Here is a 16,124-nt window from a genome sequence, read left to right as displayed (position 1 = left end):
TGGAGCAGGGGGCACGGGCCCTGGGGGCTGTGGCCACAAAATCCACAGTATCTTATCTCATTTAATCCTGTGACCATACTGCACAGGTGAGGATGAAGCAGGGCCTGCCTGGTTCTCAGAACTGGTAAGTGACAAAGAAAGGATCCAGCCAGGACCGCCTCACTTTGCAGTCGGACTTTATCCACTACTCAGTCTCCCGTGGCGGATGTGAGGATCTTTTATTCTGGTGGAATTTTCTTTTAGACACAGGAATTTCCTACCCCCCTCTCCCCCAACCCCACAAACACAGGAGAGGAAATACACCTCCTTATCCTTGCATCAGCTCAAAAAGTAAATTTAAAGTGACCTTTCCTGGGACACCTGGTGGCTCAGTCAGTTGGGCCTCCAACTTCGGCTCAGGTCAGGATCTCACGGTTCGTGGGTTAGAGCCCCATGTCGGGCTCTGGGCTGGCAGCTCAGAGCCTGGAGCCTGCTTGGGATTCTGTGTCTCCCTCTCTCTGCCCCTCCCCCACTCGAGCTCTGTCGCTCTCTCTCAAGAATAAACATTAAAAACTAATTAAAGTGGCCTTTCCCCATGAGGCTGGATGAATTTTATAACAAAAACAAGTTAATAAGACAAATATAAGCATTCCTGACGAAAGCAGTATCACTTGGTTTAGCCTCTCCCCCAAGTTTGGCGACTGCTCTGTCCGGCCCGATGAGCTCAATTAACCACCGTCGGTCACATACCAGAACTGCACAGCCCAGACACTCCCAGGTACTTTCTTTCAAAGCTTGAGACTTAGTCCGTTCAGGCTGCTACAACAAAATACCATGGACTGGCTGGCTTCTAAACCACAGGCATTCATTTCTCACAGGCCTCAAGGGTGGGAAGCCCAAGAGCAAGGTCTGCTGAGCACCCCCTTTCTGGTTCACAGACCGTGTCCTCACGTGCCAGAAGCAGGGAGAAAGCTCTCGGGGGTCTCGCGCCTAAGGGCACTGACCCCATCACGAGGGCTCCCCCCGTGACCTACTCACCTCCACCTGCAGACACCATCACACTGGGGGGTTAGCATTCAACATTCAACTTTTGGGGGCAGGGGGCGGGGGACAACAGATAGCACACGCACGCCCATGCCCTCCAGTGACCCGGAGTTATGACCGAACGTGCATGGAGAAGGAGGATTCCTGGAAGAGCAAGGAAATGGGCCGTGGAAATGTGATGTGTCCAACTCAGCATGCATTTATCAATCCCCAGGGTGCACACGGCATTATTTTCCTTGTCATTACATAGCGGGCGATGCACGTCTGCATGGCCCGACTCCAGTATGCTGAGAACGCTCACAACGGAGGGGCGGTGGTGGGGGGGGGGGCACATTTTTCTGCAACACCATCCTGTCGCCTCCCTCTGTCTATAAACCCTTCTCCCGGCACCACTTCCTTATCTTCTGGGTCCCCAAGTGCCCTTTCCACACCGCAGGAGCCTAACAGCCGCGGGAGGTAGAAGAATGTAGCAAGTCAGAGTGTCCCGGCGCCCTGCGAGCAGCTGGCTTTGATGACAGTTCCAAGGGCAGTATTGCTGTTTCACAACACTTATCACAACTGTAATTAATTTCAAAACAACATCTCTCGAGTCCTGTGCCTCCGCACACCAGGCGGGGAGGGGACAGCCCTCAAGCGCTTTCCCGGGCCAATTACAGCTTCCCAGCAATGGCTGTGGTGCAGAGAGTGCTGCTGTCATGCAGGGCCGACTAGAGATGGCACCCAGAGAAACTTGGAGACATGCCAGCGTGGCACTGGCCTGCGCCCTCCCGTGCCCTGGCCAGGTGTCGCCGACACCGCCAGTGCCAGGAGCCTCCTGCAAGGATGGCTGCCCCCTTCACAGCTGCCCCTGGTGCTGTCTGGAGCACGGGAACACGGTGTCCAACAACCCGCTCCCCTCGTGCTAAGGGCGCCGAGCTCCTGGCCGCTCACGGCTCTGGGCCGAGCTGGTCTTGTAAAAAAGCCACTGGTACAGATGGTCGACCAAAGACAACCCAAGGCAGAAGCTCAGAAGGGAGAGTGGTGGTGGTCACACGGACGGGTACCAAGGGCAGAGGCAGATACCCTGGAAGAGGGCGGTAGGAAAGCATCCTTTCATTCAGGTCGTGCAGATGGTCTATATCGAAATATGGACTCTGGGACCCGCATCGCACAGTCACTACTGTTTACCGATGGTCTGACAAGTCAGCCCCTCCCTTGGGTGCTCAGCAGGGGACTCTCTGAAGATAAACTCATTTTCCCATAGGATGCGTATACAGGGCACAGGAAGCATCACCAAGTGTGTTTCACTACGATCACATACATCATGCGGGCACCCACCTCTGTGGTTTCAGGGAGCTTTGGAAGCTTTCTATCCTCAGGAAAAAAAAAAATTCTGCACCCTTTCAAGAGTTAACCTTGAAACTCCTACCTCAGACTTGCCACTCTAGGAAGCTTAATACTAGGCTGTTATCAGTCACTTCTACTTTAAGAGTAAATGATGAGGGAAGAATGAGAGCAGAGGATATCTGTGAAGGGAGGTGACATGGGTACGAGAAGGGGTGTGTCCCATGCCTGCATTCATCAGAAGTCAGCCTGCTGGGGTCCCCAAATGCCCAGATTGTTAAAACAAGAATGGAGCCGCCAGGAACCCAACACACTCAGATCAGCATTTAACGAGCAGACATTAATAAATATTCTTACGGCACAGGCAATGCACTGACCCAAATTCACACTCTGCATTTCAGACCGCGACGTTTGCCGAATACTGCCAAGGGTCTATGCAGAACGTAGTGTCCTGCTGTCAGAACAGAGAAAAATCTCAGTCCCAGTGACTCTTCAGAACTCTTGAGCCTGATACCATCTTTCTGGTGACAGGAGTCCCTTATAAAACCCATCAGAAATGACTGCAGTTACCTGGTGCCTTTCTTGTGGGATACGTGTCATTATGAGGCTGAGCTGAGGCCACGGCAGGCCGGTGAATGTTTACAGAAGGACTCAAGGATTGACTTAGAGTCAACCCAGTGAAATGAAACCCAAATAAACAAAAGAAGTACAAATCAACCAGTGTAGTCCCTGCCACACAGCCGCCCCCAGGGCCACGTCAGTCATTAGAGAACAGGACGCAACATAAGTCACCAAACAAACCTTGTGAACTGATTAGTAAGTTTGCTCAATGTTATGCAGTAGATGCTGGTAGTAGAGGGGTAGTTCATTTGAGGTAATCTGTGCACAAATCAGAATTTTCCAAGTAAGACATACAACTTGTTCATTAGAGGGACCTTGGAAGAATCCTGTTTCAATGCGGAAAATCAGCTAATTTCTCCTTTTGCACGGATTTAAATTGTTATGCATTGAGTTTCCTAAAAGCAGGGCCCCTGTGGCTCTGAGTCTCTGATCCACTGGTTGCTATACAGACTAAACAATGACAGGCCTCAAGTTCGAATGCTCTGCTCACTCACTGCCTTCTCGTGAAATCTTGCCATAAAGAGGGCATTTTGGGAGGGCCACTGAGAATGACTTTATTTGGCAGATGGTTGTATTTGTTAGGATTCTACAGAGAAACTGAAGCAACAGAACCAGAAACAGAGCCAATAAATAAAGAGATTTATTATACATATAATGGGTGTACATGATTATGGAGGCAGACAAGTCCCAAGATCTACAGGGTGAGTCAGCAAGCCAGAGACCCTGGACAGCCGATGGTGCAGTTCACTGTGAAGGCTGGCAGGCTCGAGCCCCAGGAAGAGCCAATGTTTCAACTCAAAACCAAAGGCAGGAAAAGGCCAATGTCCCAGTAAAAAAGGTTGTCAGGCAGGAGGCATTCCCTCCTCCTACTTGGGGAAGGGTCGGCCTTTTGTTCTATTCAGACCTTCAACTGATTGGAAAGGCCCACCCACATTAGGGAGGGCAATCTGCTTTACTCATTCTGATGATTTAAAGGTTAATCTGATCCCAAACACACTCTGAGAAACACCCAGAATAATGTTTGACCAGATATCTGAGCACCCTGTGGCCCAGTCAAGCTGACACATAAACTTAACCGTTATGGTGGTGATGGCCAATTTCTGCAAGGGAGAATAGAGGGTTAGGTGTAGGATCCCAGAGTGAACTTGGCCAACACAGAGAGACCAGACTACAGGGATGGAGCCCAGCCACGGGACTCCCTGGGGTCGGGGAGGAAGCTGCTTTAGCATCGGGCAGATACCAGGAGGACCTGCTTGGGGTTGAACTTTGCCTTATTGTGAGCAGTGCCCTTGCAAGAGGCACAGACGCATACTGCTCTCCGGTGTTAAACCCTAGCTAATCCGCAGGGAAACAAATAATATTACATGTTGGCATTTCGAGCAATTTTCTTAAAGTTCCAGCCTTCCCTTCTCTGTGACCTTGTTTGGACTCGCGACTCCCTGAGAAAGTATTAACATTCTCTGTTCGCAGATAGAAACAGTGAATTACGGAGAGTTTGGGGAAGTGTGGGCCTCATAATCTGAGTCCCCACCTTCCCTCCCAGGATTCAGGCAGTGCCACAGCCCGCCAACCAGTGCCTTGACATCCTCCAGCTTACCCGGCTTTGTGTGACCAGGCCTTCCCTGTCCTCCACCAAGAGAGGTGGGTGGTGCAGCCATGTGTGGGTGGGCGAGCCTCCCCCAGCCTAGTGAGTTACTGCCCCTGGCCCTTCTGGATTCCATCCCCGGGGTCCAGCACAGTCACACTGCTGTCTCTACTTACTGTCCCCACGACAGGCAAAAGCAGGAGCACAGGGGAGTCTAGAGCCAGCAAAGCATCCCCAGGAAGCCCCACCGCCCGGGACCTCAGGTGTCCTCAGTCCTTAGTTCCGGGGGACAGCCAGAAGCAGCCACGATCCCCCACCCCAGCTCCGTCCCTCACTCACCACAATCATCAGCTTTAGCCATATTTGCCAAAAATACACTTCGCTTCCCCATTACAGTTACTAATACATGCTATTTCGGGCCTGTTTGCATTCTTACTTAGAAATACCCACACGGTAGCAGCAATAACATGCAGAATGTTATAGCTTTTCCTTCAGGAAGGTTCCCCTCTGCCCTGCTGTGCTCAGCACAGGAATCCCAAAAGCAAACCTTTCCCCAGCTGGATGGGAGCTGGGTATGAAAACTTTCGTCACAGGATGGGAATTAGTGATAGAAAGGAAAAAGGCTGCCTCGGAGGAGGAAGGAAGGAGCCGGTAAGAGACTCAGCTGGGCACAAATGGAGCTCTGCGGCTCCTTCCTGGCACACCTGCCCTCCACGGGCACACACGCAGCCTCGACCCCCAGAGTCCCTGTTGCCCCAGAAGCAGCTGCGGGTGGCTTCTCCAGTGAAGCCACACAGCACAAGTCAGAAGCCTGGAGAACATCGAAAGAAAGCCACAAACCCGGCTTGAGTTCGTAAGCCAGCCCCTGGAAGCTGTTTTCCACATCTGAGGCCCGGGGAAGTCATTCTTTCCACTGCACAGTGGTCCCCTTGTATGAGCTCAGCCTCCCCTGAGCCAATGTTCCTGCTGGCTTCCCTCGGCTGTCTTGGAAAAGCTCCCTGACTTTCCTGGCGTTTCCAAGAACTTTGGCTCTCTCCTATAATTACGTGGGGGATAATGACAGCTCTCGGTCTCTGATCTTTGCCTTCCCGGAGGCAAGGAGGTGGAAGTATTGTACGAGCAATTTCCAAAGGCCTTCATTCACGCATCCTTCTTCCTGTTTTATCCCGGGGTCTCCTTTACTGGCCTTCCTTTCTCCTAACACACACTGAATACATTTTCCTCTAACTGCAGATGAACCACAGAGGGAAACAGTGACTGGGTACTGTCGGCTGGCAGAGCAGGCATGCCAGGGGAGGAGAGAGGGACGGCGGTGCTGGGGCCGGACCGGGGAGGAGGTGGGAGTCTTGGGGGGCAAGCCAGAGCTCAGAACGCAGCTGGTGCAATATTTCTTTCCGACGGCCAAGCTCCTGGGTGACAGACGCATGGCTGAGCACCGAGGGAAGCGTTCAGAATGCCAACTCCACCCTGCCCTTTTCCGGTCTCAGGACATTGACGGGGTGCACCCGAATGAACTTGGAGCCACCGCGATTTCCCAGGTATGAAATCACCTCATTAAAACACCACACAAAAAATTATAAAACAAAGCACGAGACTGAATGACAGAGCAGAGTCTCCCCAAGTCTGCAGTCTGGGGTCTTCACCCGGCTCCCACACACACAGGAAGTGGCCAGAAGGAGATGGTTAATGGCAGGTAGGAGAAGCTGATCCAGCCAGACATTATAATGAAGGATCATGAGATAAGGAACAGGAAGCTCAGGGTGAGTATTTCTCTAACTGCATTGTCTCTTTTGCACACTTAGCTAGCCCCGTGATCCGGCCAGGGGAATGACTATTGACAACCCCGAAAGAGGAGACTGTAATGTCTGGAAATGTCCCAAAGCCAAGCCACAGCAGATCTTATTCATCAGGCTTGATTCTACCCTTAGTAACAGGAAATATTGGTATAAATAGGGACTCCTCCATCACCACCACGGCATCCCATTGGTGAGGTCAGATCATCAAAATAACCCTTATCCCCTCAGTATATCCTCAGGTGCTGCCACTGAATTCAATACATCCACGTAACAAAAGACAGTCACCAGCGCGGGCTGTTTAGCATGCGTTCCCAGTAGGCTACAGCACCAAGCAGGCATGGATGCAAATATGTGTGGAATATATATGCGCATATGGAAAAAAACCCACTCACACTGAAAAGAACTTTCCCAGACCTCATCCCCTTTCATTTTCTCTGCTACTCCTCCGAATAGCTTGTCTTGAACACTGTAGTTGCCAAGACAGAAGAATTCACTGCTTGAGAAGGTTGGGGGGAGGGGGGGGGGGAGGGAGGATTCTATTATTCAAACTTTCTTTCCCTGAGCGGAAGGAGAAGAGTGAAAAGGGCTGGCGAGCTCTCTATAGCAGGAAAAAAGGTTATTTCTCCATTAAGCTACCGGGTGGTGCAAAGGAAGTCGGATGCAGGGGAGCTGATCTGAGCCCTCCACGGGGAGCCCCCTCTTCCCCCAGCTCTGATGTGACTCCGAGAAAGGACTTCCTCCTTCCGAATACCCCGCTTCTTCTTCCCACCTTGAGGCTGAGCATTCTGGAGGTAGGGCAAAGGTGAGGGAACAGGAGCAGGCCATACCAGTTCATTCCCTCTTTTCGGAGATGCTAAGAGGATTAAAGAGGTAATTGTTGCTGCTGGAGCTCTTCAGCTATAAGACGCTCTATAAATACCCACAGCCACCCCCTCCTGGGAAAGCACATTTCATCGCAGCGGATGTGAACGCTGTGGTGTCTGTGACAAAGATGTGCGGCATCGTGGGGAGATTTCCCACCACCCCGAGCGGACCCAGAGTAGCCACCTTGCAGAAGGGGTGACCCACACAGCATCCCACCCCAACTGGCATCGCATATGCCTACTCCCGCGTGCACTCAGGAAGCACCGACGGTCTGCCTGAGGGGCACAGGGCACGTGGTGAAGCACAGGGCTCTGGAGCTAGGCTGCCCGCTCACTGGCTGTCTGACCTTGGCAAGTGGCTTAACTAACCTCTGTGCGCCTCCGTGTCCTCACCTGTGCCACGGGGGGTGACAAAAGAACCCCCCCTCACAAGGTCACTGTGAGAATTCAAAGGGTCCGTCTTGGCCCAGGGGTGAGTCTCTGTCTGATAACGCTGGCAAGGGCCACACGAGGCATTGCTATGAAACCCACCCGTCCAACGCAGACTCTGCAGTCTTTCATTTCTCCCTCAGGCATGTTAAAGGAGGTTATGAGCATGAACACGGAGGTGGAGGAGGAAGGACTGACCAATTGGACATGGGCTGAGCCCTTCCTCGCGTGGAGAACAGAGGTGGAGATGAGGTCCCTGAGCGTCCCAGAGCCCCAGCAATGAAGGGTGCTTGGGTGTTCTTCTCCTTGGCTGCCGGGCAGTGGCATACAAAGGGAGGGGGCAGCACAGACACTGCTTAGAAGTCCGGGTTCAGAGTGATAACAAAGCAGACAGACTTGGAGTCGACGTTACTAATGTTCTAAGTTCTATATGGGCGACGCCCTCCACCGGCTCCAGCCCCCAACGGTTCCCTGGGCCTCAGTACACCTGCCATGCCTGCCCAGAGCTCACCTGAAAGAGAACCCCTCGCCTGAACCCTCCACTAGGAAGCCCGCAGTCTACCTAGGCGGCAAGCAGGCTTCCTTCCTTCAGGTTCCTGGGGTGCACATCCCGCAAAGCAGAGAGCACATGGGCAGTCAGGCCCCGCTGGGAACCCCTGTCCTGCATTTAGCTGAGTGGCTAAGAGCAGTGGTTCCCAAAGTGTGTTCCTGACCCCAAGAGCTCCTGGATCAGAACCTTGAGGGGTGGGGCCCAGCAGCCTGTGCTTTCACAAACCTTCCAGGGGATTCTGATGTCCACTCGAGTTTGAGAACCACCACTGGCTGCAAGAAGATGTCTTCAATTTTCCTGCGTCACAATTCTCTCATTCGGTCAGGGGGGTTAACAACACTCACCTCATCAGGCTACGGTTTAGGAATTAAACGAGATAGGGGCACGTGGGGGGCTCAGCCAGTTAAGCATCTGACTTCCGCTCAGCTTATGATCTCATGGTTCGTGGGTTCAAGTCCCGCATTAGACTCTGTGCTGACAGCTCAGAGCCTGGAGCCTGCTTTGGATTCTGTGTCTCCCTCTCTCTCTGCCTCTCCCCCACTCACACCCTGTCTCTCTCTCTCTCTCTCTCTCTTTAAAAAATAAATAAACGTTTAAAAGAATTTTTTTAAACAATTAAATAATACATGTCAAGCACTTGGTACACTGCCCCAAACATGGTCAGCACTCAATACACTGTACCTATTATTACTATTATTCTCACCGGTCAGTGGAACAGCTCCACAAACAGCAGGAACTTGGAAATGGCTAGAGTAAGCTTGGAATCCACGACGGCCCTGATTCTCAGGCACGTGGTTTAAAGGACAGAAGAGAGAAGCTGAAGGAAGCCAGCAGATATTATGACGCATTCACCCAAGGTCCCCCAGGGGCTCAGGGTCACCAACCAATTTTACCTGTGATCCATGGAGATTCTTACAATCTCTGGCTCCTCAAGCATCTTGTGGGTTGGGAATCCTGTGAATAAAAATGTCCCCTATTCTACTGTTAAAATAAGGATGATATGAATTTGAGGAGATGCCTCCAGAGAGAATTAGATGTGTCTGAGTTCAAATGCTGGTATTTAGAATGTGTAGTGGAAGTGTTTAGAATGCATTCTGGACTGCTGAAGAGTATTTTTGGTAAGGAATGGGTGATAAGAAGCATCGTGTGCTGACTGACAGAGCATCTGGAATTCAAGAGCTAAGGAGAGAGCACACCGCAAGGGTACCATCTTGGATTAGAAACCATCATTACCTGAAACAACTCGGGAAGGGATTAGGAGGGCCTCCCAACAGCCAAATTCAGGGGACACTTGTCAAGTATCTGGTCTCTCTCAGCATTGAATACTTGGCCTCTCCTGCCTCCCTCAACCTCCTTCCTTTGGCTTCCAGCACACCACCTGCCCTGGTTCACCAATTATTCCCCTGACCCTCTTCCCAGCTTCCTCTGGGGGCTCCTCTCCCCCAGCCCATGTGGCTGCCACGCCTCAGCCCATCTCCCCACCATGTGTCCTGAAACCCCCCTCTTCCTCTCTGGAGTCTACCCACATGAAGACAGAGGAAAGGCACACGGCACCAGTTTGGATGCCACCTCTGAATCGTGGCCTACTGTTCATTCTGTCACCCAAAATGGATACAGGAGTAGACGAAGAAGAGGATGGTCTTTCCCTCTGTGCCTTCTTTCCCTCAGGCAATCTCCTCCCCCTGGGCACTGGGATGGCTTCCATAGCTATGTCCCATTTAGCTCCATCCTGAGCACCTGACATCCACCCGCCTACATGCCTACATGATGGTCTTGAGATCAAGACATCTGAAAGTGAACCCATTATCCTTACCCTACATCCATCCATTCCTTCTACTGTGTGGTTCCTTCCAATTCTACAGGAACAGGACACATCACAGAGGAAGTGAAGGGCTGGGTGTGCTAGGAACCAGGGCTGGCAAGTCTATGAGGAGGGGCTGACAAGGTCAGACGACAGGGTGCTAGTAAAGGAAAAGTTGTAGTGACATACCCCAAGTTCAAGTTCAAATTCAAAATAGAGTACAAAAATTCAGGTGGAAATACTAATAGCATTTAATAACAAATTACTTACCTACTTCCATCTGTCACCTTTGAACCAAACCAAGAAAACATTGGCCTTCACAACAGATACCCCAACAAAAAATCCTGACATGACAACAGAAGTTTCTGTAAAGAAATGTAACCATCTTTCAATAAGATGTTGTGGTATATGTGTATACAATACTCAGCCATAAAAACACAAGGAAGTCTTATCATCTCCAACAACATGGGTAGACCTTGAGGACATTATGCTAAGCAAAGTAAGTCAGACAAAGAAAGACAAATACTGTATCATCTCACTTATATATGGAATTTTAAAAAAAAATCAAAACTCAGGGGCGCCTGGGTGGCTCAGTCGGTTAAGTATCCAACTTTGGCTCAGGTCATGATCTCGCAGTTTGTGAGCTCGAGCCCTGCATCCGGCTCCGTGCTGACAGCTCAGAGCCTGGAGCCTGCCTCAGATTCTGAGTCTCCCTCTCTCTCTACCCCTCCCCTGCTCACGCTCTGTCTCTCTCAAAGTTAAATAAAAACATTAAAAAAAAAGAAAAAACCTCAGAAAAAAAATAATTAGGCTGGTGGCTACCAGAAGCAGAAGGCGGGAAGGGGGAGTTAGAGGACAGTGATCAAAAGGTATAAACCTCCAGTTATAAAATACATAAGTACTAGGGATGGAATGAACAGCATGGTGACTGTAACTCACACGGATCACACGGAGGATGGTATACAGGGAAGTTGTTCAGAGAGCAAATTCTAAGAGTTCTCATGACAAGGAAACAACTGTTGCTTTTATTCTTTTTTTTTTTTTAAGTTTTTGCTGTGACTGTATGAGAAGAAAGATGTTAGCTAAACCTACTGTGGTAATCAGTTCACGATATTTGTACATCAAACTCAAACCATCATGCTGCATGCCTCAAACTTATACAGTGATATATGACAATTGTTTTCAATAAAGCCAGAAAGAAGAAATAAATTCGCATTAATTATACGGTACTGTCACTTCATTTTCCAGCCCCACTATTCGGCTGCACTGTAATGACCCTCACCCTGCAGATCGTCGGCAGGCCCGTGGAGGTTCTCCCCCTATTTTCAAGGGGTCTGAAACAGGTGCAGGCTCTGTGATCCCCCAGCATCACCCATGCCGGTCATCCTAGTTCTGGGGACCATTTAGCCAACTGAGCTAGAAATTTGGGATTCACCCTAGATTCTTCTCTTCCTCATGCCCTCCCGTGAAGTGCAACGAATGCCCTAAATTCTTCTTCCTAGACTGGGCCCCAGGCAGCACTACCCTCCCAGCCCCATCCCTCCCTCACCCTGAATCTCTCCTGGCGCTTCCACAGCTCAGGGAGTGGTCACCTCCTGCATGGAGTTTGTCAGTAAATACTTCCTGTTCCATAAAAGTGGGAAGGAGGACCCATTCTAAAATACAACCCCCTCCTGAAATCTACCTCTACTACTATATTAATATGATTCATTTGACATGATAGAAAAGGGAGAGAGAAGAAGGCAGCTTCTATGCCCATGAATGCAACTGTGTTATATATATAGTCCCCAAGGTCAGACCGAGGAGAGAGTAAAACTTCATGCAATACCACGAAAGCAGAGACTTGAACAGATACTGATACATTTTCATAGCAGCATTACGCACAAGAGCCAAAAGATGGGGACAATTCAGGTGCCCACTGAGGGCTGAACGGGTAAACAAAATGTGCTCTATCCATACAGTGGAATATTATCCAGTCTTAAAAAGCAAGTAAATTCTGACACCTGCTACAACATGGATAAACCTTGAGGACATCATCTTTTTTCTTTAAGTTTATTTATTTTTAAAGTGGGGAGGAGCAGAGAAGAGAGGGAGAGTGAGAATCCCAAGCAGGCTCCATGCTGTCAGCATAGAGCTTGACACAGGGCTCGATCTCACAAACCATGAGCTCATGAGCTCATGAGCTGAGCAGATATGAAGAGTCAGAGAGTTAACTGACTGAGCCACAGGAGCCCCTGAGAACATTTTTGTAAGGGCAATGAGCCAGACGCAAAAGGTCAGTTACTATAGAATCCCACTTACATGAGGTACAAACAGTAGTCAAATTCATAGAGACAGAAAGTGGAATGTGGGTTCTAGGGGCTGGAGGGTGAGGGGCTCTGGGGAGTTTTGTTTACTGGGTCCAGAGTTTTAGCTTCGGAAGATAAAGAGAGTCCTGGAGATGGATGGTGGTAATAATTGCACAACACTGTGAATACACTTAATGCCACTGAACTGTTCACTTAAAAGTGGTTAAAATGGTAAAGTTTATGTTATGTGTATTTTATTACAGTTTAAATAATGGTTAAAAAAAAAAAAAACTCATGGAAGAGGTACCAGTAGGGACACCATATCATAGAGGAGCCAACTACTTCCCCAGAGGTACTGTTAGTGAAAGTGCCTACCTCCCATCAGACCCAGAAGTGGAAGGAAGGTCCAAAGGGACTTACGAAAAGTGTCCAATTTAAAAAACTTGCTTTTACTTATAGCAAAATACTTGAAATCACATGAACATATTGATTACTTACTTTGAACATCAAATTCTATCAGCATACAGGGCATGTTTCCTTATAAACTAACGTTCGGTTAAAAATAGGTCCCAGAACTGCCTTTTCAGTATATATAATTCTGAGAAAGCAATTCTAAGAGACTGTTGCACCAAATTCCCACACAAAAACTGCAGGGACTTCTACGCAGCCTTCCTGGATCGAATCTCCATCTGTCTCTAAAGATAAAGAACTCTCTATACAAATTTCAGATCCTTTTCCCCACCAGTTAACCCCTTTCTGTCATTCCCCAAGGCCAGCATGATGAAGTCCTGCTCTGGAGTGTAAGAGGTGGCCACTGGGCCATTAGGAGAGTTGGCTCTGGGCCATCTGGCCACACACAGCAGGTTCCCCAGCTCAAAGCCCAGCTCCACCCTGCTGGCTGGAAGACCGTCTCTAAATCTCAAACTCTCTGGCCTCAGTTTTTTCATCTGTAAAATGGAGAGAATAATGGTCCCTACCTCTTCGAGTCGGTATGAGGATTAAATGAATTGATGATTATAAAATGCTCAGTGGCTGGCACATAACATGGGCCACGTACGTGTTAACTGTTGTTTCATTCTGATAAGCAAGGGCGTTCCGGGTGGGGCCACAGCCTACTGTCTCCCAGTACACCTTCTGACCTTGATTTCCGCATGGAGGGTTTTCACAAACAGGCCAACTGTTAACGCCTCCAGCCTCTGCACGTCCTGTTCCTTCTACTCTCACGACCTCCTCCCTCTGCCCCACACTGTGGCCTTGCAGACGCTTTAAGGGGTGTCACCTCACCACTGATGGTTTTCCTGGTTCCCGCACAGACTTATGTCCGCCTCCCTGTGTTTCTGTCGACCCTCGTGATCCCCACCTTGGATACGCAGCAGCTTACCTGACTCCCCAGGTGATGAGCAGCAGGCTCCTGGGAGGCAGGAATGTGCTGCGCATCACTGTGCACTGAGCTTCAAGCACTGGGCCTGGCACAACAGAAACTGAATGAATGAATGAGTGAATGAATGAATGAACGAGCAAACGGACGCTGCACATAAAAAGTGTAAGACTGAGGGGCACCTGGGTGGCTCAGTCGGCGAAGTATCTGACTTCGGCTCAGGTCATGATCTTGCAGTCAGTGGGTTCGAGCCCCGCGTCGGGCTCTGTGCTGACAGCTCCGAGCCTGGAGCCTGCTTCCGATTCTGTGTCTCCCTCTCGCTCTGCCCCTCCCCCACTCACACTCTGTCTCACTCTCTCTCTCTCAAAAATAAACAAACATTTTTAAAAAAAATTTTTTTAAGTGTAAGACTGAGCCCAGGAATGAAGGGAGGCAGGAAGGAGACAGGCGACAGGTAGAACAGAGTTGCATGAGGCCTCCGCGGAGGAAGACAAGTGTGCTCAGAAGAGAGGAGGAGAAGCAAGATTTTTAATCACAGGAAGGAAAGAATCAAAGAACCCAGGAGAGCAAGCCATCAGGGATGTTGTGTACAGACCACTGGGGCTTACGGGTCTCACCGGGGCCTACGCCATCAATGCATGTGACAAATTTAGACACAGAGAGACCAGTGATGGGAAACTGCATGGATAGCATGCCGTCTGTGTCTCAACATGCCCTCACCCCTCAGTGAATTGTTACATACCCAAAATATCTGTCCTGACAAAGGAGGGGATAAGAAGGGCTTACGTTAAATGGGGACTTGCAGTCAAGCTCAGAATCACACCTTTTCAACATGTCTGTCCTTATTTTACACTAGCAATAAAGGAAGAAGTCAGAGACCTGTGCAGCAGGTGGGGAGATGGGTGGAGCACCCAGGCCCTTGGGAGCGGTGCTCCAGGCCCCGCCTTGCCTGATTCTCAGGAACCTACAAGCTAAAGGCCCCTTGGCCAGCACCTGGCAGCCAGGTTAGCTCCTGACCCGAGGAGCCTTGGGTTTTGGGTTGCTAAGCTCTAGTCAAAGAGCCAGGGCACGTTTCCCACGGTCACCACCTAGGCCAAGCCAGCCCCACACCAGCCACTGAAATATGGGTTCTCCAACTTCAAGGAGGTACAGTTTCCAGTAAGCAGTCAACAAGGAGGACACATGACCTCAGGCCCAGAAGGAAACGTGACTGAGAATCCTAAAGGCAGCCGCCCCCGTGTGTACCCCACACACTGATGCAGGGTCTCCCACCTCCCAGGACGAGCCAGCGGGCTCCCCGCAGCCTGCAGTGGGCATGCTCGTGGGCAGAGGACCCATGGTCACAGAGCAGCCACTTAGCCCCCAGCCTCCGATCGATACTGGCAAGTGAGAAAGAACTAAAAATAAACACAGGAAAACACACATGGGGAAAAAGAGGAGAGGGAGCAGAGAGAGAGGAGAGGATTATTATGGCACTTCCGTGACTTCCAGAAGGCAAGTGGGACCCCCTCCCTCACACATACCCCGGGGCTCTGGTCAGTACGGAGGTGGTGGCTGTACTGGGCCGTGGCACACACGTGGGATTCGAACGGCATACACAGGATCCGAGGGAAAGACTTACAAATATGAGAAAATGCCCAGGATAGGTCCTTTAATGACAAATGCAAGAACAATATATGATAGGAAAGTAACTGCGTTAACTCCATGCCTAGAAAAAGCCTGGAAAATACATTTTTAGACTTTAACAGTGGTTATGTCTGAAGATGAGAGCCAATTTTTATATCCTTCTTCAAATCTTTATAAGATAAGGGTTGGGGACGAGGGAACACACTTTCTTTAATTTACAAAAGCAAGCCTACATATACTATACAGAAAGTCAAAGTTTTCAAAAGCATTCGAGAAAGTCACCATGAAATCTGGGCGGCAAATGTAGCCTTCAAGGCTAGCTGTGTTTATATAATAATGGATATTCTACGATTATCTGAAAAACCTCATTATCTGGTTGTTTCCTAATATGTGAACATTTGGATCCAAAGAAAAATCCAAAGCAATCAAGCAGAAATTCACCATCCTTTCTTCCTGGTATACATGCATTTACTTAAATATCAGAATATGCCCTGAAGAAAATGTTCAATACTTAAAAAGAAGAATAACTTGGTAAACAACAACAACAAAAAAAAGTGAGAGCAGAGAAAAAAAAACCCACCAGGAATAACAAGGTTCTATGAGAACCCATTATATAAAAAGGCTTAAAAGAATAATTGAACACGTGCATTTTCCAAATCCCTTGAAAGGGTCATTTCAACGAAATTGTTCTCCAAGTAAAATATAACATTATTTTCTCCAGAAGCTGCAAATTTAAAAACCGGATTCTTAAAACCTTATTAAATAATATTATAGTACAGGCACGTTTGCCAAAGCATTTTATTATATTAGCTTTTCCTGGAAAAGTGCTCAGGGTTCCCAC

General features: G+C 49.4%; 1 protein-coding gene across 6 annotated transcripts in view; it reads right to left on the bottom strand.

The window, feature by feature from the left end:
• Window positions 1-16,124, bottom strand: part of CAMK1D (calcium/calmodulin dependent protein kinase ID) — a 500,855-nt gene that overhangs the window by 321,912 nt on the left and 162,819 nt on the right. The window contains exon 1 of one of the 6 annotated variants that reach the window (XM_042991052.1): window positions 10,262-10,508. The exons of 4 other annotated variants lie outside the window; for them this stretch is intronic. In XM_042991052.1, the coding sequence (XP_042846986.1) occupies window positions 10,262-10,302 (41 nt within the window). In that variant the 5' untranslated portion in view covers window positions 10,303-10,508. Of the gene's footprint in view, window positions 1-7,838; window positions 8,635-10,261; window positions 10,509-16,124 lie in introns of those variants that run through there. One more of the 6 variants, XM_042991054.1, reaches the window with a different exon arrangement.

The sequence above is a fragment of the Panthera tigris genome, chromosome B4, assembly GCF_018350195.1.
Source record: "Panthera tigris isolate Pti1 chromosome B4, P.tigris_Pti1_mat1.1, whole genome shotgun sequence".
Lineage (NCBI taxonomy): Eukaryota > Metazoa > Chordata > Mammalia > Carnivora > Felidae > Panthera > Panthera tigris.
Note: the sequence above shows the minus strand (reverse complement) of the source record. Positions and strands in the feature narration are given on the sequence as shown.